Genomic DNA, 25162 nt, shown 5'->3' on the forward strand with positions numbered 1-25162 from the left:
ACGTCGCAGAAATGAGCTGCAATGGAGAGCAAGTCGGTCAAACATCAACACAGTGGGTTTAAATACGGCGGAATACATTGTCCAAGGGGACTATTAAAGGTTAATGGTGTGTTTTACTAAATGTTCTACAGTACAACTGGAGTTGTCAATGGTTACGAGTCAGAAGGAAACAGTGGCGACCAATCAGAAAGAAGCAAGGAGCAATGCAAGCTTCGCCCCTGTCTTCTCCTACGTCCTCGAATGTGATTTATATTTGCGTGTCCGAGCTGTAGAGACTTCATTCGGTGTTTCTACTGAGAGGCTTGAAGATGAGCGGCAGAGGAAAGGGAGGAAAAGGACTGGGCAAAGGAGGCGCTAAGCGTCACCGTAAAGTCCTCCGTGATAACATCCAGGGAATCACCAAGCCCGCTATCCGCCGTCTGGCTCGCCGCGGTGGAGTCAAGCGGATCTCCGGTCTCATCTACGAGGAGACCCGCGGTGTGTTGAAGGTGTTCCTGGAGAACGTCATCCGTGACGCCGTCACCTACACCGAGCACGCCAAGAGGAAGACCGTGACTGCTATGGATGTGGTGTATGCTCTCAAGAGGCAGGGACGTACTCTGTACGGCTTCGGAGGTTAAACTGCTGCTGCAGCCTTACAACCAACAAAGGCCCTTTTCAGGGCCACCCACACTCCTGAAAGAGATCATTCTAGAATTGTACTGGTTTTACGAGTCTTACTACCTTATGTTGACAAGTCAAGTGCTTATAAACTCATTCAAGATGCAACTTTGTTTTTACTTAAACTTACTTCGGACGTCAGCTGCTGTACAAGGAATCAAAGAGTCAAAGTTTCTTAATCTGTCTGCATAGCATATTGAATACTATTTACATGTTTATGCACATCCGACATACATGACGCCAGCTGCTCACTTGTTGCTACTATGTATCGTATAATCGTCTCGACTTCAGCTTATTGCTACAAAGTACCATTTGAAGTATTGATCATGTCCCCTACCATTTGTTATAGCCCAGTCTGACCATTACCTCTGCTGATTCTGACAAATTATCAATTTACTAACAGGAATGCCTTTACACTTGTAGCCCACCATACCCTATTTCTTATAGGAAAGCGCTCCGAGTCCTCCAACTCATAACTCATAACTCCCGTCTTGACTATATTTTGTGTCGTTGAAAACAGTTTACTAAAATCATTCCCATTTTAATAAAACCCAAAATCCATTAAACAGGTGCATAAACAAAAATACAAAGCGGTACCCGGTCCCACGGAGCGGGGGAGGTTCACTCCTACCAGTCTGACGGGTTCAGTCCGGGAACAGCTGATCGGCAACACAGCGGCACCAGTGGACTGTCCTACTCGTTCTCCCACGTTGCGAGTGGAACTCTTGAGTTTTCCGGTCACTCAGCGTGCTATTCGGTGTGTTCTTGCTGTGTCCAGGTCGGAAACACCAGGGTGAGGGAGCTCTCTGAAGCCGCTGTCCGGTGGGGAGGTGAATTGGTCACCCACTTAACTTAGTGACTCCCAGCTGACTCCCATAATTGAATGATCAGCCTCTGTTCACCTGATCTCTGACGCCACTTTTCCCATCACAGGTGAACGTTCACACAATCAAAACAAAGAGAAACACCAAGCATAACGACAATGAAATAAAATGCCACAGACTTAATATTAAAATTGTATCTCAAATGAACATGGGGGGGGGCAGCATTCTTTTAGACCAATTTCAACCAGGCTACACACTATAATGCAAAAAACAATCACACACACACAGAGGACCTGCTGATAATTAAACTGGTCAATAGTTGACTGGATGTTGGAAGATCCGTGTATGTTGCTCGAGACAATGATGCTCTTTACTTTATTCACGTTCACAAGGGTAGTACAGCACGATGCAATTCACAGAAATATCACTGATAAATGTCTAGATTAAAGCAAAAAGCTCATATCATTCAATATATTTTACATATAACTTTCATTCAATGTCAAAACAGGTATGACCTGAATGTAAACTCCAGCTTTCCTCCTCCATCAACTCCAGCTAGTAGTACACATTTAACTAGTTTGAAAAGGGATAGGAAGAAGCCTATAGGCTTCTCAGGAACGAATGACAAAGTAACTATACTGATAAAACCGCAATATAGTTTTGATGAGACTGATCCTTGTCGTTGCACTAAAGATCTTCATTGTTAAACATGAGTCAGTGTTGGGAGATCCGTTCTTTGTGAGGCGTCAATATGAGTGATACTGGCCTCATATTTATTCATCGCTTCCAACTCTTGCAGTATTGCACGGACACCATTAGTAAACTGCATGCTTCATATACGACAGTAGCCAGTGGAGAGGTCTGAATTATTTGATTATAATTTTTTTTTTTTTTTTTTTTTTTTTTTTAATTGTGCAGAGTACAAGCTATGACTTCTCATCTCTGCACCAATTAATTAACAAGTCAGTGTTGTGAGGATTTGTTGCTCTTAGTGAGACGTAAGTGGCTCTTAAAAGAGCCGTTGTGTTTGGTAGCCAGAATCCGTGTTTACTTGGACTTGGCCGGCTTCTCGGTCTTCTTGGGCAGCAGCACAGCCTGGATGTTGGGCAGCACGCCGCCCTGAGCGATGGTCACTCCGCCCAGCAGTTTGTTGAGCTCCTCGTCGTTGCGCACCGCCAGCTGCAGGTGACGGGGGATGATTCTGGTCTTCTTGTTGTCGCGGGCAGCGTTTCCAGCCAGCTCCAGGATCTCAGCGGTCAGGTACTCCAGCACCGCCGCCAGGTACACAGGAGCTCCGGCTCCCACACGCTGAGCGTAGTTTCCTTTACGCAGCAGTCTGTGAACACGACCCACCGGGAACTGGAGTCCCGCACGAGACGAGCGGGTCTTGGCCTTCGCTCTGGCTTTGCCGCCGGTCTTTCCTCTGCCGCTCATTTTGTCGGGTTGAAGCTCAGTCAAACTGTGGTGCTGGGTGGACAAAGGCTGTATTATATAGAGAGGAGAGCGCGAGCCAGTCCGTGACGCACCAATGAGAGAAGGAGCTTCCAGCAGACTGACCCGCGCTCAGCGTCAGAGACGCTTAACTTTCCTCCAATCAGCAGCTCTCACTGAGGAGGGGGTTTCTCCTCGAGGCACTACGAAACTCTTTATTGCAGACCATTTGAACACAAAATGTATTTGAAAATGTTTTAACTGCAATCTTGCATTTATTAGCCAGATTGTTACTCACGGTATCAGAGCTATGCTTCAGTGTGATATTCTTCACATTGTTCAGTTTTGTATCTTCCAATCAGCAGCTCACACAGAGGAGGGAGTAAATCAGGGTCTGACTGGTCAAATAGACAACACCAATGTCACTACAATAAAAACTAGATAACCAGATTGTCCAATATGGGGCCGATATTAAATGCCTATGTGTCCTACTTCATTTTTATCTGATGTCTTTTTCTATTTCGCCCTGTGGAGGTCGTCATATTATTGTATTTTATCTCACATTTCACAACTAACAGGTTTCAGCTGAATAACCAAAGGCAAGCATTATGAAAATAGCCAATTCCTTCGAGATCAGTCCGAGTGAGGGGTAAATAGATTAAATAGACCAAATTATTCAGAAAGACATACATAATCTTTCAGATGTTTCAAATGTGTTTATGGGGCTGCAACAGCCTTTGTTCCAAAACAAAAACAGTATGTGTATAAAGTCAGTGATTTGTACTTTTTTGCCATGTACCAAAATAAAACACTTTTGAATGTGGCAGAACATTGTGTCATGAGATCAGGAATAATAGCTCAGGGAATTGTCCGGCCACCGGGTCGGCAGCTTTCTGAAAATGTGGCTGTCACAAAAATATAGTTGAATAATCCTGGTTTAGATCAATAAAAGGAATCTCTCCAGATGAATTGTGTGGCTCTTAAAAGAGCCGTTGGTTTTGATCAGCAGCAGAAAGTCTACTTGGAGCTGGTGTACTTGGTGACGGCCTTGGTGCCCTCAGACACAGCGTGCTTGGCCAGCTCACCGGGCAGCAGGAGCCGCACGGCGGTCTGGATCTCCCTGGAAGAGATGGTGGAGCGCTTGTTGTAGTGAGCCAGACGAGACGCCTCGGAGGCGATGCGCTCGAAGATGTCGTTGACGAACGAGTTCATGATGCTCATGGCCTTGGACGAAATGCCGGTGTCGGGGTGGACCTGCTTCAGCACCTTGTACACGTAGATGGCGTAGCTCTCCTTCCTGGCCTTTCTCCTCTTCTTGCCTCCTTTGCCGGTGGTCTTGCTCACGGCTTTCTTCGAGCCCTTCTTGGGGGCAGGCTTGGCGGCTTCAGGCATCTTGATTCTTCACAAATCAATATGATAATCTGAAAGAGGAGGGACTCCTCTTTATAGTGGCTGCATGTAGATCTTGCTGTGCTGTCCCCTGTCTGTGATTGGTTTAAATGTGCCTGATGGTGGGGGGGGGGGCTGACCGTTAGAATGCCCGCCAACTCCAATTATTTGTGCAAAGAAGCGCAAAAAAATAAGTAAAGGTGGGCTGAATAAAATGTATGTTTGTGAAGCAGTGTAGTGTTCCTCAGCAAAGCAGCAGGAGTGAGCTGGGATCTGGGTCACTGCTTCACTGTGTTCACGTGTTTAGAAAACACTCAGATCTCACAGAGGAGATGTTGAGATAAAGGGGACGTGTATGACATGATCACAATGTGGGGAAAAGTTAAACTTTTAAACCAATGATTAACTGTGATAAGTCAATGCTGCCCCTCTGGTATTGCTACCAGGAGGACAAATATGTTATTGTCTCCATGTGACGAGCTGTGGCAAGAATAGAGAAGATCCACACGTTGAGCTGACATTGTATTCATACAGGAAGGTTTATTCTTTAACAAGACTTGGGTATCCTTAACAAAATCACATCCTAGTCCACATTCAAGAGTATAAACAGTACAACTCGTTTCCTTCTATTCCTGAATTTCCTTTTTCCACACTTCATTCAAAACAATTAACACGTTTTTTTTTTTTACTTTCAAACATTCTTAACACCATTTTGAACAATAAATCACAAAACCATGAACTCTTTTACTTGTCTAATATATACACTACAATACAGAACAGAATTAAATCACAAAAGTGACTTGTGACACACAAGACAAATCTGAAATTCAGAATAATCATCGTAGATTAAAATTATTCATGAAGATCAATCACTCCTAAAGCATTAAAGTCTACACTTTCATTTCAATTTAAATGACAATCCACTAACCTGAGACAAATAAACATGGCAGATGACAAATAAAATGACACGACAAATACAATCTGATAGAGAAATGAATAAGGGCGCCTACTTGTTAACATATCTTTTTACCCTCCACGTTAACATAGTTGATGCAAGTGGCTGTTTATTTGCTACCACGTGACCAAAGAGGTTTTAGTGTGATGTTCAGTCAAGTCATATCTTCATTAGATCAAACTGAAAGACATTCCTCCAGCACCACAAAGGAGAGAATGTATAGACCACAAAGTAACAAACACTTCCCAGTATTCGATATGTTATGCAGACTTGGCAGATCAAGAAACTTTGACTCTTCAATTCCTTGTACAGCAAATGAGCAGCTGATGTCAGAAGTAAGTTTAAGTAAAAACAAAGTTGCACCTTAATGAGTGTGACGGTTATATGGTTTATTCATGTATTTAAGCATATAGAAACCAAAATAAATGTATAAACTAAAACACTCCCCAGTATCAGATATGTTGCGCAGACTTGGCAGGTTGAGGAACCTTGATTCTGATACTTTGTAGCAACAAATGAGCAGCTGACGTCAGATCATGCTGAGCAGACATTTTAAGTAAAAACGAAGTTCCATCTTGAATGAGTGTGACGGTTATATGGTTTATAAGCATGTGGTCATTATGGTAGCTTGAATTGTCAACACAACGGGTCACTATACAAAGGTAATTAATACTCGTAAAACCAGTACAATTTTAGAATGAACTCTTTCAGGAGTGTGGGTGGCCCTGAAAAGGACCTTTGTTGGTTGTAAGGCTGCAGCAGCAGTTTACCCTCCGAAGCCGTACAGAGTACGTCCCTGCCTCTTGAGAGCATACACCACATCCATGGCGGTCACAGTCTTCCTCTTGGCGTGCTCGGTGTAGGTGACGGCGTCACGGATGACGTTCTCCAGGAACACCTTCAACACACCGCGGGTCTCCTCGTAGATGAGACCGGAGATCCGCTTGACTCCACCGCGGCGAGCCAGACGGCGGATAGCGGGCTTGGTGATTCCCTGGATGTTATCACGGAGGACTTTACGGTGACGCTTAGCGCCTCCTTTGCCCAGTCCTTTTCCTCCCTTTCCTCTGCCGCTCATCTTCAAGTCTCTTAGTAGAAATACCGAATGAATTGTCAGCAGCACCGACACGCCTATATACATCACGTATGAGGACGTAGGAGAAGACAAGGTTTCATAAACAGGTCACCAATTTCCTCTGTGGCTTTATGTAGTGGGAAAGTTGTTGGAGCGCTGCCTCCTAGTGGACGACAAAAGGCTCAACATGGACTCATAGTGTCACACTGAGATGTACCTTTGAAGTCGGAACAGTTTTTAACAGTGACACTGTTAACTTGTGAAATCTTTTTGTCAAAAAATGTACAAATAGTGCAGAATTTCTAGAGAGGGATCCATATCAGAACAGTTCATCACAATGTGAATGTTGTTCAAATAACATATGTGGAAAAAAATGAATGTGTGTATTGGCTTAAGTACTCAGTATGTATCAGTGAGTACTCAAATGCAAGTACTCGCACACTACTCATGTTGGAAAGAATTGGTATTGGTGCATTCCTACCTGATAGTTTTTACAATATAAAGCTTAAAAAAACACTGTGAGGAGTCACTGATAATAAAACTGGTCAACAATGAATGTTGTTGCTCAAGATGATGATGCTTTTTACTTTAAGCTGCAGGGTCAACAGGGTAGTACAATGTGGTGTGTATGGGTGTTTGGGTTTGTGATCCTGAAAAGTAGAAATTGCACTGTTAATGTCTTAAAACAACTAAGTATTAAAGCGCAGTCAACTGTGAGACCTGCTCCTAAACTACAAAACCACAACTCCACTGGCAAAGTGTCAGGTAACAAGAATGGACATGAATGACATCAGTTTTGGCCACATGTCTCTTTCAGCCTGCCTCCACTGAGCTAGAAAGTATGAAAACACTCATGGAAACCAATCAAAAACACTTCATGTTGTGAGTTCAGCACCAAAATGACCACATCATGTTGATAAGTGTATGAAAGCAGAAAGGGTTCAGCACCACAGACAGCGAACACGCCATTCACAATCTCTATGAGTAAAATTGTTTAGATTTCCAATTTGTAAGATGCTCTGAAAATATCATGGTTGCTGATCTCTGAATGCAAATTAAAGTTAAAGTCTACTTACTGCTATTTGAAGGGATTCAACTCTGTGAACTCCTCCACAATGTCCCTGTCTTCAGACAGCATGTCCAGGCCACTTCCTCTCTCCTGCAACACTGAGTTCCTCACATATATTTTCATAAGTTTCATTTCTGAGATTAGATCAGATCCGGGATCAGCTGTTGTAACAATGAGAAGAATCAGAATCAACATGAAGGCTGTGCACACCTCGATGAATGCAAGAGTCACTGCTGGATGATTCTCAGTAAGCTTTTTGTGAGATCCAACACATATTTTGGTCTCTGAAACAAGTTCCAAAAGAAAGCAGCTGACCAATCCCTTCGTTGTTTTTTTTTATTAAGCAATCTAACTGTAGTGTATTATAACAAAAATTACAACCATAGTCCTAATAAGTTCATTTATATAGCAGTTTCTATACTTCAAATGCAACAGATGACAATTAAAAAGAATAAATGGATGAATTTTAGAACAGAATCAAATGCAGCACCAAAAAAGAAAGGAACAGTGTTATTGTGGAATTTAACAAGTAACAAACTGAAAATGTATTTAAATCTCTGTCTCTCAGTGTGTGTGAATAATGACATGGTTGGTTTTGCACATATTTTTTTGAAAAGGGCCTTTTTATTTGATCCTCAACACAAACTTTGAAAATCAAATGATTAAATTACGTTAACCCCCTTGACTACTGCTTCTCATATCTGCTCCAACATATACAATTAAAATAACTTTTAGTGACACAGCGGGGAGAAATCCGGACGTTCCGGCCCTCGGCTCACTTGTCATAGTTTGACCAAACCATCTGAGGACGTAGGAGAAGAAAGAGGGTTTGATTCTGTCATCGTCATCTGATTGGTCGCCACTTTGTCTTCGACTCATCACTGAACAACCATTTGTCGAAGATTTAATAAGACACAAATAACTGACTTTCACTCGTCCTTTGTAGATATATACATTTTAACTATCAGTTTGTTAACCTGAAGTCAACATCAGGAGAAAATGTTCTGCATTGACTAATCCTGTAATAGTGATTCAAATAGTGCAACAAAACAACTTTCGTCAAATTCTGTGGCTATTCGTGATATCTATGAGGATCCACAATTCAACTAAAAAGGAATGTGAATATATAAAAAGAAACTAAACGATAATCAAGTTGGTGAATTAACTGGTCGTGTGATAGAGCTAAACCATTGAAGTAATTTGATTCAAATCAATTTATCGCAAACAATTGAATATGCAGTTCATCATGTCTTAACTTCTTGATAAAAGCTCGGTCTCATTTATCGATGTGTCAAGTAATGGTCCGTGTTGATATAGTCGTTTGAAATGTGGGAGGCTTTTTTGTTCCATTCTAGTGTGAAATGTACTTTTTGTTGCTCCGAGTTTGGGACGGGCGTTCATAAGCTTCTTGCTTCAGCCCACTCCTTTTGAGCAGAATGTGTACTGCTCAAAGAAATAAATAAAATAAATATGGGTTTTGAGGGTTATTGCGCTTTGAGGAAGAAGTGGGTGGCTCTTAAAAGAGCCTTTTGTGTTTGTTGGTTAAGGGCTGGTTTACTTGGACTTGGCCGGCTTCTCAGTCTTCTTGGGCAGCAGCACAGCCTGGATGTTGGGCAGCACGCCGCCCTGAGCGATGGTCACTCCGCCCAGCAGCTTGTTGAGCTCCTCGTCGTTGCGCACCGCCAGCTGCAGGTGACGGGGGATGATTCTAGTCTTCTTGTTGTCGCGGGCAGCGTTTCCAGCCAGCTCCAGGATCTCAGCGGTCAGGTACTCCAGCACCGCCGCCAGGTACACGGGAGCCCCGGCTCCCACACGCTGAGCGTAGTTTCCTTTACGCAGCAGCCTGTGAACACGACCCACCGGGAACTGGAGTCCCGCACGAGACGAGCGGGTCTTGGCCTTCGCTCTGGCTTTGCCGCCGGTCTTTCCTCTGCCACTCATTTTGTCGGGGTATTGGTCGGGTTGAAGCTCTGTCAAACTGTGGTGCTGAGCGGAAAAATTCCGACTTATATAGGGCGCAGAGCGCGAGCCAGTCCGTGACGCACCAATAAGAGAAGGAGCTTCCAGTAGAGTCACATGCGCTCAGCGTCAGAGACACTTTGAATGAACTTTCCTCCAATCAGCAGCTCTCACTGAGGAGCGGGTGGATCAGGGTTTGACTGATCAAACAGAGCATTGAAATGTTACTTTGGTAAAATTAGGTTACAATAATAGTAAATTATGTCTGGTCTAATATGTAGCCAATCACCTGCGTCATTAAATGTGAATGTGTCCCAATTCATTTTGAGCTCCTAGTCATGTACTTCCTCCCGCTGTAATGTGAAGGGGTCAGACTTGTTCGTCTAATTTCTTTGTGCATTTCTTCACAATTACAGGTTTCAGACGAAAAACCAAAGACCGGGTTTCTGAACGTTTTATTGCTTAGAAAGGAAACTAAAATTGGAAGCTTGGGTTATAACTTAATGCACTGTATGCTCTACAAAAAAAAGGTCTTGACAGTACCATGATGTGACATATTAGGGTCTAGATCAGGCCTATTCAACTGGCGGCCCGCGGATGACATCAGACCGGCCCGCAGATCAGTTCTGTTTACTTTTTTTTTTTTTTTTTTAAAGAAAGACATTTTAAATACATTGCAGCCATTCCAATTTGCTTTCATAGAGAAAATAGAAAAGCCCAACATATCCACATGAGCAAGCCGGTGTGTTTGCGACTGTGGAAAGGAAAAACTCCCCATACAGGGAGAAACTTTGCAGAAACCAGACTCAGATGTGGCGGCATTCTGCGGACCGGCTGGGGTGAAAGGATGGAGGAGAGGAGAGGAAAGACAGAGAAATACTTGGTGGGGAGATACAGACAATACCCGTGTTAGTGCTACGTACATTTCTTTTCTTTTTTCTTTTTAATAATACAGTAATCACAGTGATCTAAATATTTTCCAACTGCCATGAGATTAAACCAGCCTGAGCAGCAACAGAGCAAAAACCAAAATAATCACGACAATAAAAGCAAAAACAAAGACATAAAATTAAAAAAAGGAAGAGAAACACAAAATAAAAATAAAAAGCTGTGGTATTAAGTCTGTTCGATAAACAGCTTTTGTTGTCAGATGCTCAAAATTTTCAGCTGTGTGACATGAAATCCATTGGCAAGTTCAGCTAATCTGTTTGCTCTCTTCTGTGGATTGCTTGAAAGAAAGGGATTTGTATTACAAGTAGAGATGTCAGAATTTACAAAATTATACAGAAAGACATACATAATCTTTCAGATGTTTCAAATATGTGTTTATGGGGCTGCAACAGCCTTTGTTCCAAAACAAAAACAGTATGTGTATAAAGTCAGTGATTTGTACTTTTTTGCCATGTACCAAAATAAAACACTTTTGAACGTGGCAGAGCATTGTGTCATGTTGAGATCAGGAATAATAGCGCAGGGAATTGTCCGGCCCCCCAGCTTTCTGAAAATTCCCAAAAATATAGTCGAGTAGTCCTGGTCTAGATCAATAAAAGGAATTTCTTCAGATGAATTGGGTGGCTCTTAAAAGAGCCGTTGGTTTTGATCAGCAGCAGATGGTCTACTTGGAGCTGGTGTACTTGGTGACGGCCTTGGTGCCCTCAGACACAGCGTGCTTGGCCAGCTCACCGGGCAGCAGGAGCCGCACGGCGGTCTGGATCTCCCTGGAAGAGATGGTGGAGCGCTTGTTGTAGTGAGCCAGACGAGACGCCTCGGAGGCGATGCGCTCGAAGATGTCGTTGACGAACGAGTTCATGATGCTCATGGCCTTGGACGAGATGCCGGTGTCGGGGTGGACCTGCTTCAGCACCTTGTACACGTAGATGGCGTAGCTCTCCTTCCTGGCCTTTCTCCTCTTCTTGCCTCCTTTGCCGGGGGCCTTGCTCACGGCTTTCTTCGAGCCCTTCTTGGGCGCAGACTTGGCGGCTTCAGGCATCTTGAGTCTCCACAAATCAGATCGATGGACTGGAGACGGAGGGAGTCTGTTCTTATAGAGGCTGTATGTAGATCATGCTGTGCTGTCCCCTCTCTATGACTGGCTCGAATCGCCCGGTTGAGAGGGAGGGGGTTGTATTTTTGCAGGACTGACCGTTAGGACTGCCCGCCAACTCCAATAAGTTGTTGCAAAGAAGCGCGAAAATATAAAGTCGGCCAATTACACATTTACGAGTAATCAAGAATTTGTTTTTAAATTCTGGAAATGTTAAAAATATTTAGGAATGCGTGTAATCACTTCATATTTATAGTCATTATAATATATATTTCAAAAGGGTTTTAAATATATCTGAACATAGCAATGTTCAATTTTATGAATAAATAATGCCGTGTATAAACGCCAATACAACGAAATTCAAGCAAGCATGTTAACTCTTAATGAAAATTCTTTCATTAACAGAAGCAGCTTTTGAGAAATGTCTACATGTAGTTTACCTGATAAAAGCTCAGACCTGAGAACTGACTGTCCAAACAGGAACGACTCCACCTGCTCGGGAAAATGAGGACTTCGCCACTTGTTTACAGATCATTCATTGAATCCACTGTCACCTATATAATTGTATCCTGGTTAAATATTATTACCACAACTCTACCGCATAATAAATCAGTATGTCAGTAAACTTTTGGTGAGGAAAGCCACTCATTGCGGAGGACTCCTCTCACCTGTGCAACTCTCCGGAAAAATCAACTCATCCACTTTGAAATGATTGCTTTAAATAGCTGCGGTTTGTCGATATATTGTATTAATAACCATGAAAGATTTAAGGAAGCATCTCTATCGGAGTAGTGGCTCTTAAGTTGAAACAAAAACCCCAAAACAAGTTTTTGAAATACAATTTATACAATATACAAACTTAAAACTTTTTTAAGTCCTATTTCAAAAATATCCACAATCCCAGTGCCATTGGAAAGCAGCTTTGAATACTGCGTGCAAGAAACTACATTTTTTTTTCAAATATAAACTTCTATGTTGCGTTTCTGAATTTTATAGGAAACGTGAACATTGAATTGTATTGCCGTTTTATAAACTGATGAGACCGTGGAAAAATGTATGTAAGGAAGCATCTCTCTAAAAAGTGTGGAGGCTCTTAAAAGAGCCGTTGTGGTGGTTGGTGGAGCAGCAGACTGAACTTTAAGCTCTCTCTCCACGGATGCGGCGGGCCAGCTGGATGTCTTTGGGCATGATGGTCACCCTCTTGGCGTGGATGGCGCACAGGTTGGTGTCCTCGAACAGGCCCACCAGGTAAGCCTCGCTGGCCTCCTGCAGAGCCATGACAGCAGAACTCTGGAAGCGCAGGTCGGTCTTGAAGTCCTGAGCGATCTCTCGCACCAGGCGCTGGAAGGGCAGCTTGCGGATCAGCAGCTCGGTGGATTTCTGGTAGCGACGGATCTCTCGCAGAGCCACGGTACCGGGCCTGTAACGGTGAGGCTTCTTCACTCCGCCGGTGGCCGGGGCGCTCTTGCGGGCAGCCTTGGTGGCCAGCTGCTTCCTGGGAGCTTTGCCTCCAGTGGACTTACGGGCGGTCTGCTTGGTACGAGCCATTGTTTCTGCTTTCTCTGCGTAAAGACGAGTGGAGAAAGAGCGGAGACTCGCTGCATTTAAGCGCCGAGACCAGCTGGGACACTGTGACGTCACTCTGTCTCATTGGTCAGCAGCGTCACGGGGAGAAGCCCCCAGCTGAAACTGAGCTGCTGATTGGAGGACAGTCATTTGAAAGTGCCGCGTGAAGTGAGAGCGTTTCTCCCTCTGCTTCTGTGTGACGAGCACTAACTACACTGGACTCTTTGTTCAAGAAAAACTTTCTGGACAATGACTTTACTTCAGAACAGTTGAATGTGTTCAATGTTTGTTTTGTCTGGAAATAAAAAAAATAGATTTGACTTGTTTGCAGTGAAATCAGATAAGTGTCCATTTAGAAATACATTGATTTGGCCTGTAAACTATTCAGATAAATTTGATGCAAGTCTTTTTCAGGATATAAAAGTGACTTGTGGAAGTTCATAAACACTAATGGTAATAAAAACATCCCCGTTTCCTAAGGACAGTGAAAGTGTCAAAACTTATAATCTAAGTTGTTTTTTATTCCACTTTGTATTTGCTCTGCTTAATGCAATGGCTAGAAGTAATGTTTTCCCCAAGAACGGACAGTCAGGCTGCTTTCCAGTTATGCACCAGATTTATGAACCAGCCTGCCAGAAAAGCTGAAGTTTGTAGAGAAAGTTCATGCATGTTCAAAACGTTTTTGTCCCTTGAGATGTATTTATCTTTTATATGTATGTACAATGGCAATGGATGGGCGGATTTAAAGCACTTTACTGTGCTACATTCTATTTTAACTTTCAAGATATTTTTAAGCCTTAAACGAGTTGAGACCCTGAAGAGATGAATGTAGTGAACAATGTTTGTGCAGTGAAGGAATAGCGATGAGGACTGATCTCTTTACTGAAGCTGTGGTGGCTCTTAGAAGAGCCTTTGCGGAGTGTTTGTTGACAGTGAGAGCTCACTTCTTCTTGGCTGCCGTCTTCTTGGCTTTGGGTTTAGCAGCCTTCTTTGCGGGGGCTTTCTTGGCTGCAGGTGCTTTCTTGGCTGCTGGGGCCTTCTTCTTAGTCACCTTCTTGGGGCTCTTGGTGACCTTCTTGGGGCTCTTGGGTGCGGGTTTCTTGGCCGCTGCGGGTTTCTTGGCCTTCTTGGGAGACTTCTTAGCAACTACGGTCTTCTTGGCTGCTGCCTTGGGCTTTTTAGCTGCGACGGCTTTCTTGGCGGCGGGTTTCTTGGCTTTAGGAGCCGCTTTCTTTGCGGGCTTCGCTGCCTTGGTGTCGGCCTTCTTGTTCATCTTGAAGGAGCCGGAGGCCCCGGTCCCCTTGGTCTGGACCAGAGTCTCCTTGGCCACCAGGCTCTTGACGGCGGTCTTGACGCGGACCTTGTTCTTTTCCACATCGTAGCCTCCGGCAGCCAGAGCCTTCTTGAGGGCGGCCAACGACACGCCGTTCCGCTCGTTGGAAGCGGCCACAGCCTGGACGATGAGCTCGCTCACGCTGGGGCCGGCCTTCTTCGGGGCGGCCTTCTTCTTGGCGGCCTTCGGCTTTGCCGGAGCGGCAGCGGCGGCTGGAGCTTCTTCTGCCATTCTTCCAAATAACAAGCTGAGGTTTCTAGTCGAGAAGCAACGAGAGTCCGAGTTCAGATGAAAATCTCCGAGCAGCAGGCGGGACTTAAACACATCATGAGAACCGTGGAGACTCAACCCAGCGCGCGGCTCCGGTGTGCAGGCTGAACGGCGTCACTTGTGTTTTCTGTGCGGAGAATAAAGAGTTTCTAATGATTTTGTGAGCATCGCTGCTCCCTGAAAGTGAAGGAGTCCACAGCGGACTGCTGTCTCTTCATGTTCAGCTCACATTCACTTCTCACAATCTCTGCAATTCGTTACTGGAGCCTTCAAAAGTCACACATTCAGCCCGGAACTCAGCGCTGCCCAGCGACTTGTCCCTCTCTTTTCTACAAGAAAATACCTTCACACGCAGCAAATATCCACCAAAACACACTTTACAGCTTCAGCACACGCTTTTCCATAGAGTCCGAGCAGAAACTTTCCACTGCTGATGAGAATTTTGTGATAAAATGAGGATTTTGTAGGAGCAGCAAACACACTGATGGAGGCGGAAGCAGAGCGCAGCCAGCTCGTTTCTGACATCAGCTGTGAGGGGATCTCACTCATATTAGTACTTTAAACATTTCATTTAGACAGGAAAAACAACTTCAGCTTTGATTTAAAAAATCAAAGCTGAAAACTCACTTTTTTTAAGTTGGCTTTTAACTCTGTCTGGGGCAGTGCATTTTATTTTGTATGCTCTGTTTTTATGAATCTATGGAAGGCTTCACCAACCTGCAGCACCGCCTCACCTCCCACAGCCAGCCCCTGTGTTTTATTTATTGTTTTTATGTATTCTCGTATTTATTTCTTAATGTATTGTTTTTTTATATATATATAGCTTTGTTGTAAAGCACTGTGGATACCATTGGGTCATTGTAAAGGGCTATAGAAATAAAGTTTGATTGATTGATTGATATCACATTGTCAACGTGATCATTCCGAGGTTTAACATAAGACAATAAACAAGAACAACAACGTTTGATTATTAGTGTTGAGGGAATTAAGTTGGTTGTGTTCACAGTACAACATGAAATTCCTCTTTCGATTTTGGAATACCTTCAATCTGTGTTGAATGGATTTAGGTTTATGAATATGAGATCTTATAGTCAGTTAATTTCTTCCCTCTGAGCTGTTTAGTTTAGCTTTACTTTATTTACTTATCACATGTTAACAAAATAGTACAAGGAGGTGGTGAACGGACATTGATATTTCTTGTTTAACTTTCCTGAAACCGTTTTATTCTGCGACTAGTATAGTTTGTGTGTGGAGCCATGTCAAAGAAAATTTTGAATAATAACCATCTCAGTTCACACATTATTCTGTCATAATCAAGCAGCCTAAGTTCTGTAGGACATTTTTTTCTTTGTAAAATTAAGCCTACCCAAAGATGGAAACGTGTTTCTGTCATCTGCAACGCATTTTGGTTTGGTTTCCACTTGTCTCTGCCTAAAAACACGTGATGAGAATGAATGTGCACCTCATCACATTACAATGTGGCCATCATGTTGAGGTGATCTGGAACATTGCCAACATGAACAGAGGCCCTGCAGGAAGAAACATTTGTATCAATATCTAATACCAGAGCAATGAGATTGATACTTTGTTTCAGTTTCTCTCCTGTATGCTGCTCCAACCTCACTCCACCTACCAGTCAGTACAATATATGGGAGAAAGTTTTTTTTTTTTTTATTGGAACCTTGAGTTAAGTATTTTCTGTTTAACTAATTAGTAACCAAATAGAAAAACATAAACACGCATCAGTAAATTTTCAATATGATAGTGATACTGGCCCCCATATTTATTTATCAGATCGATTCCAACTCTTGCAGTATTGCACGCACACCATTAGTAAACTGCATGCTTCATATTTGATAGCAGCAAGTAGGAAGATCTGAATTATTATTATTTATTTATTTTATTTTTTTAATTGTGCAGAGTACAAGGTATGACATCGCTGCACCAATAAATTAAGTCATTGTTGTGAGGATTTGTTGCCCTTAGTGAGACGTGAGTGGCTCTTAAAAGAGCCGTTGTGTTTGGTTGCCAGAATCCGTGTTTACTTGGACTTGGCCGGCTTCTCGGTCTTCTTGGGCAGCAGCACAGCCTGGATGTTGGGCAGCACGCCGCCCTGAGCGATGGTCACTCCGCCCAGCAGCTTGTTGAGTTCCTCGTCGTTGCGCACCGCCAGCTGCAGGTGACGGGGGATGATTCTGGTCTTCTTGTTGTCGCGGGCAGCGTTTCCAGCCAGCTCCAGGATCTCAGCGGTCAGGTACTCCAGCACCGCCGCCAGGTACACGGGAGCTCCGGCTCCCACACGCTGAGCGTAGTTTCCTTTACGCAGCAGTCTGTGAACACGACCCACCGGGAACTGGAGTCCCGCACGAGACGAGCGGGTCTTGGCCTTCGCTCTGGCTTTGCCGCCGGTCTTTCCTCTGCCACTCATTTTGTCGGGTTGTTGGTCGGGTTGAAGCTCAGTCAAACTGTGGTGCTGAGTGGACAAAGGCTGTATTATATAGAGAGGAGAGCGCGAGCCAGTCCGTGACGCACCAATGAGAGAAGGAGCTTCCAGCAGACTGACCCGCGCTCAGCGTCAGAGACACTTTATCTTTCCACCAATCAGCAGCTCTCACTGAGGAGGGGGTTTCTCCTCGAGGCTCTTGCTAAACTCATAACGTTTTACCGCCAATTGCAGTCCACTAGAACACAAAACGTATTTTCAAAAACGGTTTCTAATTGCCGTCGCTCACATTCATTGGCCAAATTGTGAAGTTATTCATTGTGCGCGGTATCAGATGTTTTTCACACTGTGTTCAGTTTCGTTTGGAGCCACAGTTAATGGATCAAATAAAATACCTGCACTGTTCATGATCGAGTAGTGTTGAAGGACATTTTTTGAAATTGCTATCTGTATAAGGTGTCTGAGCTACAGTAAAACCATGTAGATAAAACAAAGCTTAAATTAAACAAATAGAGACACTGTACTGGCCCCATACGCACGTATATATTAAAGTCTTCAACATATTCCTCTTCAGTTATTTATGTACTCAATAGCATTATTTCGTCTAGATTTTGAAGGAAAAACACTTTTGCTCTATTGTGTGTTTAATGAGCCCAAGATATTTAGAGATTGGAAGTCTTTCCTCTCACAATCAGCATCAACAGTACTTTGTTCACAATAATGAAGGTTAACAATTTGAGCATTTACATGAAGTGGGTGAGTAATGTGTCGAGTACTGGATGTCTTATTCAAAGTGCGTGCCTAGTATTAAGATATACTAGTTGCACCATTATTGTAGGATGGATGAAACAGCCAGCCTAGTTTATACTGGTATACAATTTTATAAATCAGAATTCTGGGGATCGTTTGATTGGAAAAGCCCTTAAGAAGAATTGGGTGGCTCTTAAAAGAGCCGTTGGTTTTGATCAGCAGTAGATGGTCTACTTGGAGCTGGTGTACTTGGTGACGGCCTTGGTGCCCTCAGACACAGCGTGCTTGGCCAGCTCACCAGGCAGCAGGAGCCGCACGGCGGTCTGGATCTCCCTGGAAGAGATGGTGGAGCGCTTGTTGTAGTGAGCCAGACGAGACGCCTCGGAGGCGATGCGCTCGAAGATGTCGTTGACGAACGAGTTCATGATGCTCATGGCCTTGGACGAGATGCCGGTGTCGGGGTGGACCTGCTTCAGCACCTTGTACACGTAGATGGCGTAGCTCTCCTTCCTAGGCTTTCTCCTCTTCTTGCCTCCTTTGCCGGCGGTCTTGCTCACGGCTTTCTTGGAGCCCTTCTTGGGCGCAGGCTTGGCGGGTTCAGGCATCTTGATTCTTCACAAATCAGGATGATGAACTTAAGCCGGAGGGAGTCTGTTCTTATAGATGTTGTATGTAGAGCAAGCTGTGCTGTCCCTTCTACATGATTGGCTCGAATCGTCTTGTTGGGAGGAAAGAGGTTGTATTATGTGGGACTGACCGTTATACTGCCCGCCAAATAAGTTGTTCAAAGAAGCGGGGGAAAAAGAAAAAAATAAATTAAAAAAAGCCACCAATTAAATATATAAAAGTAATCATGATTTTTTTTAAGTTCTGGAAATGTTACAAAATATTTAGGAAGGCATCGTGTGCATAGTCACTTTTCATATTTATGTTATAATTTATTATAATATATGTATCCATGGTTGGTGTGGATTGGAGCTATGACAGCAGAGCTCTGTCATTTCAGAAATCATCCACAGAGGGGATAGACTATGTATAAACTAACAAATGTGTAAACTTTAGTGAATTATCAAAGCCAACCCGAGACAAATAAAAATGGTAAATGTCAAATAAAATGACGTGAGAATAATCTGAGGAAAATAAATAGCGGCGTCTGCTTTTTACCATGTCATTTTTTCACCGTCGACATTAACATACTAGTTGATGTAAGTGGCTGTTTATTTGCTATGTGATGAAGTTCAGTTAAGTTTCTTCTTCAAACTGAATGAGAAATTCCTTCAGTCCCACAAGGGAGATAATGTATAAACCAAAATAAATATTAAACAAAGCAATTTAAACACTTCCCAGTATTAGCTATGTTGCCGACCTGACGGGCTCAGGGAGCTTGGTTGTTATTTTGTCGCAACAAATGAGAAGCTGACGTCAGAGCATGAGCTTGTTTTAGACACGAACTTTCAAGTAAAAACAAAGTTGCATCTTAATTAGTGTGACGGTTATACGGTTTATTCATGTATACAAGCATGTGGAGACCAAAATTAATGTATAAACTAAAACACTCCCCAGTATTAGATATGTTGCGCAGACTTGGCAGGTTGAGGAACCTGGATTCTGATACTTTGCAACAGTAAATGAGCAGCTGACGTCAGATCATGTTGAGCAGATTTTAAGTAAAAACAAAGATGCATCTTGAATGAGTGTGATGGTTGTATAGTTTATAAGCATTATGATCATTTGAATCGTCAACATGACGGTCACAACAAAGGTAATTAATACTCATAAAACCAGTACAGTTCTAGAATGATCTCTTTCAGGAGTGTGGGTGGCCCTGAAAAGGGCCTTTGTTGGTTGTAAGGCTGCAGCAGCAGTCTAGCCTCCGAAGCCGTACAGAGTACGTCCCTGCCTCTTGAGAGCATACACCACATCCATGGCGGTCACGGTCTTCCTCTTGGCGTGCTCGGTGTAGGTGACGGCGTCACGGATGACGTTCTCCAGGAACACCTTCAACACACCGCGGGTCTCCTCGTAGATGAGACCGGAGATCCGCTTGACTCCACCGCGGCGAGCCAGACGGCGGATAGCGGGCTTGGTGATTCCCTGGATGTTATCACGGAGGACTTTACGGTGACGCTTAGCGCCTCCTTTGCCCAGTCCTTTTCCTCCCTTTCCTCTGCCGCTCATCTTCAAGTCTCTCAGTAGAAATACCGAATGAACTCACTAGAGCTCGGACAGACTCGTATACATCCCAACTGAGGACGTTGGAGAAGACATGGTCCTAAAAACACGTGACAAATTTCCTCTGTGGCTTTGTGTTGTGGGAAGGCAGAGAAAGTCGTTTGACCGCTGCCTCCTGGTGGACAACGAGAGGATCAACACAATCAAATTGTCACGCTGAGATGTATCTTTGTAACATGTGACATCTTATTGTGAAAAATGTGCAAATAGTGATGAATTACTACATTTGTACAGGGGGTTAAATTTTCCCCATAAGAGAGGAGCAAAGCGTCAATAAACTATCTTGACACAAAAAAGAGGCAGTGCTCCCAATATTTGTCTTACATTTGGATAAAAATTCAATTACTTTACTGTAATTATTAATAAGTGAATGATAATTTAGTTTAATTAATCATTTCAATTCTTCCTAAATTACTTCCAGTAATTTATTACTCTCAGTAAACTAATACTTAGTAATTTACTGCTGATAACCAAACGTAAATCCCAACAATACCAAATAAACAGGTGGCAAATAATGACAATGTTTCATTTAACTGATTTATTATTCTCAGCAAATACATGCAAAAATGTATAATGTCGTAATTTTTACAGGTAACAAAAATAACAATATTCTGTGAAGGCACCAGACTGTGTTCATTTTTGTGGTTTACCTCAAACCAACAACTGAGCCAGTAAGTTCTTTTGGAAACTGGGAGTTCCTCCTTCTTTTTTTCCCATAATCCCATGTAATGGAGCTAATCCGCAGTTTCTTTACAGATGTTTGCAGAAGAGTCAAAGCCATTGATTGTCTTTTTCAAGGACCTTTTTCTCAGCCGTCGTCCTGAGAAGAGGATCTATACGATGTCCCCCCCATCAAGTAAGAGTCACGGCTCTCTTTTTTTTTCCCGCTCCAGAAGGTCCTCCTCGTGTCGCACGGCCTCCAGTCTGATCTCTGTGCTTCTCCTTTCCTTCTCCGCGTCTTTTTCAAAGTGACACAGTTACTGTGAAATTTTCTTGTCTTGACTTTGCTGGTCAGGTGAGTGTTTGAAGCGACACTTGTCTCCATAAAAACAGCCCGTGGTCCGCCAGTAGAAACACTCTGCAAAAGCAGGTGGTTGCCGTCTGGACCTGTGTGAAGGAGAAGCTTCTGTGGACCCGTTTACGCGACAATGTTAACAAGTGAGAATGCAAAAAATTCTGTTGCGTTCTGGGGGTCGGAGTGCTCAGAGTCGGTAAAAATTCAAAGGGAAACCTTTTGAAAATGCTCGGACTCCGTCTCCGTGGAAACAGAGGGAAATGCAACTTTTGAACGAATGTCCGTGTACTCCTATTGTTGATGTTTAGAACGTATTGGACACGTCTGTGTGGCTTGCATTACAAAAACAACCACTAGTGGCCCAACATGCTAACGCCATTGTTTTCAGTGTTTCTGTCATTGACGTGGAAACAAACATTGTTTTCAAAATGTGGCCGAGTGAACGAGAAGCTTTTCTGAAACAAATAATTCAGACACGGTGCATTTTCACTTGAAACGATGTCGCGTAAACAGTCCCTGTATACGTGTAAATAAAATAATGATCTCCTCGAAGGGTAATCGTGGCTCAATCAAACAAGCACAGCATCATAGTTTGACACACTCATGAGTCGCTCGTTACCCTGTGGCAGACGAACTTGTCTGAGTCCCGTCAGTGTTGGCGTTGAGGCTGGATGTGGTCCGTTGTGTGACGGGCATGGTCCGCTGGACCCAGCGGTCTGGGTACCTCATTACAAGCTTGCTGCTCTTTAATTCCACCCCCTGGCGTGGAGGACAAGAAACATTTGATCAAGCTCTCGATCAAAAATACTATTGTGTCATTCGGCCTTGGACATAATACCTCACTTGTTCCTTGAAAAAAGCATCATTGGGATTATTTCACAAGCAACCGTACATGACAGACAGTTGTGCAGTTGTTTTAAATCAGAACTTAAGGTGAATAAAACAGTGTTTAACAGCGAATCATAGATTGTTTCCGATCATAGATTGTATTAGCATAGGTCAAGGTGTGAGGATAATAAAGAAAGAGGGGAGACATCTCTGCCCAGCAACAATTCCTTCGGCTCATCCGGGGAGGAATCAATCTGCTCTGAGGGTCCTGGGCCCACCTCATGGCCCTGATCATGCTGTAACCAAGACATGCCGGAAGAACTGCGATTCCTCTCAATGTGGTTTCCTCACCGAGTGTGAAGGAGACACAGTTCAGCTTGTAGCTGTCATCACAGCTATTGGTTAAAGAGCAAGCTTCGTCAAAATGAGGAAACCTTCCCAAGAGACTGACCATAACTAGAATAATACATATCACTCACCTGCAGCTGCTCAAGGGCTTTAGCAGCCATGTTGGCGTTCTTGAAGTTGACAAAGGCACAAAAGCGCCCATGAAGCACTCGGATACGCTCGATCTCACCAAACCTGTCAACATGTGACCAGAGACAGTCTGTCATGTCCAGCAAATCAGTGGGAAACAAATATATCGTGTACAATCTTGGCACGTAAATATTTTGACCGTTTTGTGCTTCAGGACAACGTATCAGGAAGTTTCAGTCTGTCAGGGAGACATGCAGCATGACGGAGACTCTATCGCCCCTCTGGTCTTCATCTCATATCTCTCCACTTTTTGTTTACACTGACAGATTTTGGGGTCGGTTTGTTTTTTACTCTCTGAATCAGGCAGTCTGGGTGATGTCTTGCTCCCCATCTTCTTATTTTGCTCTCACTGACTATTATTATATGTCTCAGCTGCGCCAATCACCGTCAGATTAAAACAACTCTCTTACCTCCTCCTGTGTAGCTGATTAATTTGGAGGCACTTTTCTCCTGGTGATTGTTGGATTGCTCCATTTTTTTAAGTGCAGGTTACTGTTATCTGGATGTCAGTGATACTTTCAGATGGATTTGTCAGTGCAGCTGACTGCTGAGAATTATAACATGGAACCAGATGAAGTAGACCTAGCATGACTGTGTGTTCTTATATACATTTGGCTTTCTCTCAGTGTGTGCAGGTTGCCGGTTGCTCTGATGATCTGAATTTTTGAATTTGCTTTGCATTTGACACCAGGTCTTGCTTCCTTATTTGTTACGAGCCGGCCGTAACAATATTTAAAGGACTGTGACTGCTGCTTTTCCACACAATGAGAACAGATGCGGGTGTCGATGTAGAAAGGCTTGTTTTTACATTCTGAACAGATCCCAGAGGTCTTGTTCAGTCACTTCCACTGTGATGTTTCCAACCCAGAGAGAGCGGCAGCTTCTGCGAGGTGGAAAAGTGGAAGAAGAGGAAAAAAAACCCAACATTGGATAGATGTTTAAAAAAACACACACAAACAACATGAATTACTTCCTTGCAGGTTTTGGCCTCCTTTTTGAAAGCGGCGGATGCCCCGTTTACACGACAATGTTTCACGTGAAAATGTTTTTTGTTTCAGAAACACTGAAAATTATGTCGTTTTCATCTTGTGCCACTGGTGGGTGCTGTTGTTTGTTTTTGTAATAAAACTACCGACACATTCAGCAGAGAAGAATATGCTCTAAACATTAACAATGAGAGTACACAGACGTCCATATGGACAGTGCAGAAAGTTCGATTGCTATTCCAGTGACTGTCAACTATAAAACTACCAAGTCCCAGGAGAATATGGACAATGGAGTCAGGACACTCCGGAGGAAACATTGTTGTTATTGTACATTTGTTCATGCATGTGCAGAACTATTTACTATTATATTGTCAGAAGTGTAAGTTTATTGCTGTTTGTCCTCAGAGTTAAAATCCATATTTAAAAGAAAAAAAATCCCAAAATAAACAGTAAATGATCTCCATCATTAAACAAATTCAAGCTTTAACCCAGGTTTAAGCAAAAGTGCAACAGCAACTACAGAAACCCACAAGGAACTTGAATTTGCAAAATAAATATCTTTTTTAGGAACAAATTTGATTAATATATTTTTACTGCACGGCCCTACCCAAACTGCGATAAAAGTTTTGTGTTTTCACTCGGAATCTGTTGTCATGTAAACAGAGCCTCAATGTGGATTTTATAAAGCCAGATGACCTACCCCGTGTGCTCCTGCTGTGTCATCGTCTTTCTCGCTTCAAGTCAGACCAGAAAAAAAATGTAATAGAGTCAATAACATTTTGATAAAAATGATTTTTGAAAACAGAAAACTGGTATATTAAAAATTACAAGCAGTATTCCAGTTAAAGGCTGCAGCATGAAGCAGCCACCTGAACAGTAGCAACACTTAAAAAGTGGTATGAGTGCATGTCTTTTTATATCTATTAATTTCTACTCTGTCCTTTCAAAATCAGTGTATATCTTGGTAAATTATAATGCATGTCTTTCTTAATGTCATGTATGTATTTACAGTTTTTATTCCAGCAATTATTTAGGTATTTAATTATATGACGGTAACTCAATGTAATGTAATAAATCATCAATATGTTAAATTGTTTGTGTTATTTTAAGGTTCTTATTGACACATTAACACTGTCTGGTTCTTCAGTCTTCCTGTCAGTTTTGCACACACACAACGACTCAGTCAATCAAAATGCTGCCCTCTGTTGGACATAGGTAGTATCACATCAGGTCCTTACTTTGAGCCTCGGGTGAGTTGATGACGGCCTGAATGGTAGAGAACTTGTCCAGCAGGTGTTTACTCTGCTCCTCCTCAAACCCCATCGCCTACAATTATAAATAAAAGAAAAAGATCGACACCAAGATATGTGAAACAATCTCAGCTCGGACTGTCTGCTGGACAAATGGTGAACAGAGTCGGACCTCCTCGTGCACATTTTTGGTACATTTGAGCTCCAAATTACTCATTACTGACCTGATCTCTTGGGAAAAACATATTTGCAGCTCTTATAATCAAAGATGTAAATAAACCGCCGTTAAGTTTTGCTGAGCGGAGAGAAACACTGATATTTTTTTTTTTCTTTTGGTTTCATGTGCGACAAACTTGACCAAGGCATTTTGTGAGGAAAGTGAAGCTCCTCACCATGAGCTGCAGGACCCGGCAGGTGAAGAGTTTACTGGAAGCTTCCCGACAGTGCTGATCCAGCCTCAGTACCTGCTCCATGGCCGCCTCCGCCTCGCGGTATCGCTGTAACACAGATGCACGCAGTTTTCAAAGTGTGGAGTGAGTCTCATGT

At 43.1% G+C, this 25162-nt stretch overlaps 11 protein-coding genes and 1 long non-coding RNA gene across 12 annotated transcripts; 1 reads left to right on the forward strand and 11 right to left on the reverse strand.

The window, feature by feature from the left end:
- Positions 1 to 308: 308 nt before the first annotated feature.
- On the forward strand, positions 309 to 620 carry LOC308149397 (histone H4; the record flags this gene model as incomplete). The annotated part of the gene is made up of 1 exon (XM_080521124.1): positions 309 to 620. The coding sequence occupies one exon, from the start codon at positions 309 to 311 to the stop codon at positions 618 to 620; it is 312 nt and encodes a 103-aa protein (XP_080377250.1).
- Positions 621 to 2512: 1892 nt separating this feature from the next.
- LOC308146439 (histone H2A-like) lies at positions 2513 to 2919 on the reverse strand. The gene has a single exon (XM_080518248.1). It carries the CDS (start codon positions 2916 to 2918, stop codon positions 2532 to 2534), a length of 387 nt encoding a protein of 128 aa, XP_080374374.1. The 5' UTR covers position 2919; the 3' UTR covers positions 2513 to 2531.
- A 1013-nt stretch (positions 2920 to 3932) lies between these two features.
- LOC308149313 (histone H2B 1/2-like) lies at positions 3933 to 4307 on the reverse strand (the record flags this gene model as incomplete). Its single annotated transcript, XM_080521008.1, has 1 exon — positions 3933 to 4307. The coding sequence occupies one exon, from the start codon at positions 4305 to 4307 to the stop codon at positions 3933 to 3935; it is 375 nt and encodes a 124-aa protein (XP_080377134.1).
- Positions 4308 to 6025: 1718 nt separating this feature from the next.
- LOC308128650 (histone H4) lies at positions 6026 to 6337 on the reverse strand (the record flags this gene model as incomplete). The annotated part of the gene is made up of 1 exon (XM_080494284.1): positions 6026 to 6337. The coding sequence occupies one exon, from the start codon at positions 6335 to 6337 to the stop codon at positions 6026 to 6028; it is 312 nt and encodes a 103-aa protein (XP_080350410.1).
- A 2620-nt stretch (positions 6338 to 8957) lies between these two features.
- On the reverse strand, positions 8958 to 9344 carry LOC308128661 (histone H2A-like; the record flags this gene model as incomplete). Its single annotated transcript, XM_080494299.1, has 1 exon — positions 8958 to 9344. One exon carries the CDS (start codon positions 9342 to 9344, stop codon positions 8958 to 8960), a length of 387 nt encoding a protein of 128 aa, XP_080350425.1.
- A 1633-nt stretch (positions 9345 to 10977) lies between these two features.
- LOC308148810 (histone H2B-like) lies at positions 10978 to 11352 on the reverse strand (the record flags this gene model as incomplete). The annotated part of the gene is made up of 1 exon (XM_080520339.1): positions 10978 to 11352. One exon carries the CDS (start codon positions 11350 to 11352, stop codon positions 10978 to 10980), a length of 375 nt encoding a protein of 124 aa, XP_080376465.1.
- Positions 11353 to 12543: 1191 nt separating this feature from the next.
- Positions 12544 to 12954, reverse strand: LOC308128563 (histone H3.2; the record flags this gene model as incomplete). Its single annotated transcript, XM_080494168.1, has 1 exon — positions 12544 to 12954. The coding sequence occupies one exon, from the start codon at positions 12952 to 12954 to the stop codon at positions 12544 to 12546; it is 411 nt and encodes a 136-aa protein (XP_080350294.1).
- Positions 12955 to 13912: 958 nt separating this feature from the next.
- Positions 13913 to 14536, reverse strand: LOC308149308 (histone H1-like; the record flags this gene model as incomplete). Its single annotated transcript, XM_080521003.1, has 1 exon — positions 13913 to 14536. One exon carries the CDS (start codon positions 14534 to 14536, stop codon positions 13913 to 13915), a length of 624 nt encoding a protein of 207 aa, XP_080377129.1.
- Positions 14537 to 16616: 2080 nt separating this feature from the next.
- Positions 16617 to 17029, reverse strand: LOC308149309 (histone H2A-like; the record flags this gene model as incomplete). Its single annotated transcript, XM_080521004.1, has 1 exon — positions 16617 to 17029. Exon 1 carries the CDS (start codon positions 17001 to 17003, stop codon positions 16617 to 16619), a length of 387 nt encoding a protein of 128 aa, XP_080377130.1. The 5' UTR covers positions 17004 to 17029.
- A 969-nt stretch (positions 17030 to 17998) lies between these two features.
- Positions 17999 to 18373, reverse strand: LOC308149314 (histone H2B 1/2-like; the record flags this gene model as incomplete). Its single annotated transcript, XM_080521009.1, has 1 exon — positions 17999 to 18373. One exon carries the CDS (start codon positions 18371 to 18373, stop codon positions 17999 to 18001), a length of 375 nt encoding a protein of 124 aa, XP_080377135.1.
- Positions 18374 to 19634: 1261 nt separating this feature from the next.
- On the reverse strand, positions 19635 to 19946 carry LOC308149316 (histone H4; the record flags this gene model as incomplete). The annotated part of the gene is made up of 1 exon (XM_080521011.1): positions 19635 to 19946. The coding sequence occupies one exon, from the start codon at positions 19944 to 19946 to the stop codon at positions 19635 to 19637; it is 312 nt and encodes a 103-aa protein (XP_080377137.1).
- Positions 19947 to 20523: 577 nt separating this feature from the next.
- On the reverse strand, positions 20524 to 22425 carry LOC308148730. The gene is made up of 2 exons (XR_013937207.1): positions 22323 to 22425; positions 20524 to 21774 (listed from the first exon to the last, which is right to left on the reverse strand). It is a non-coding gene; the product is annotated as an uncharacterized lncRNA (long non-coding RNA).
- Between the last annotated feature and the right edge of the window lie 2737 nt (positions 22426 to 25162).

This window comes from Blennius ocellaris (assembly GCF_963422515.1).
Source record: "Blennius ocellaris genome assembly, chromosome: 3".
NCBI classification, from domain to species: domain Eukaryota; kingdom Metazoa; phylum Chordata; class Actinopteri; order Blenniiformes; family Blenniidae; genus Blennius; species Blennius ocellaris.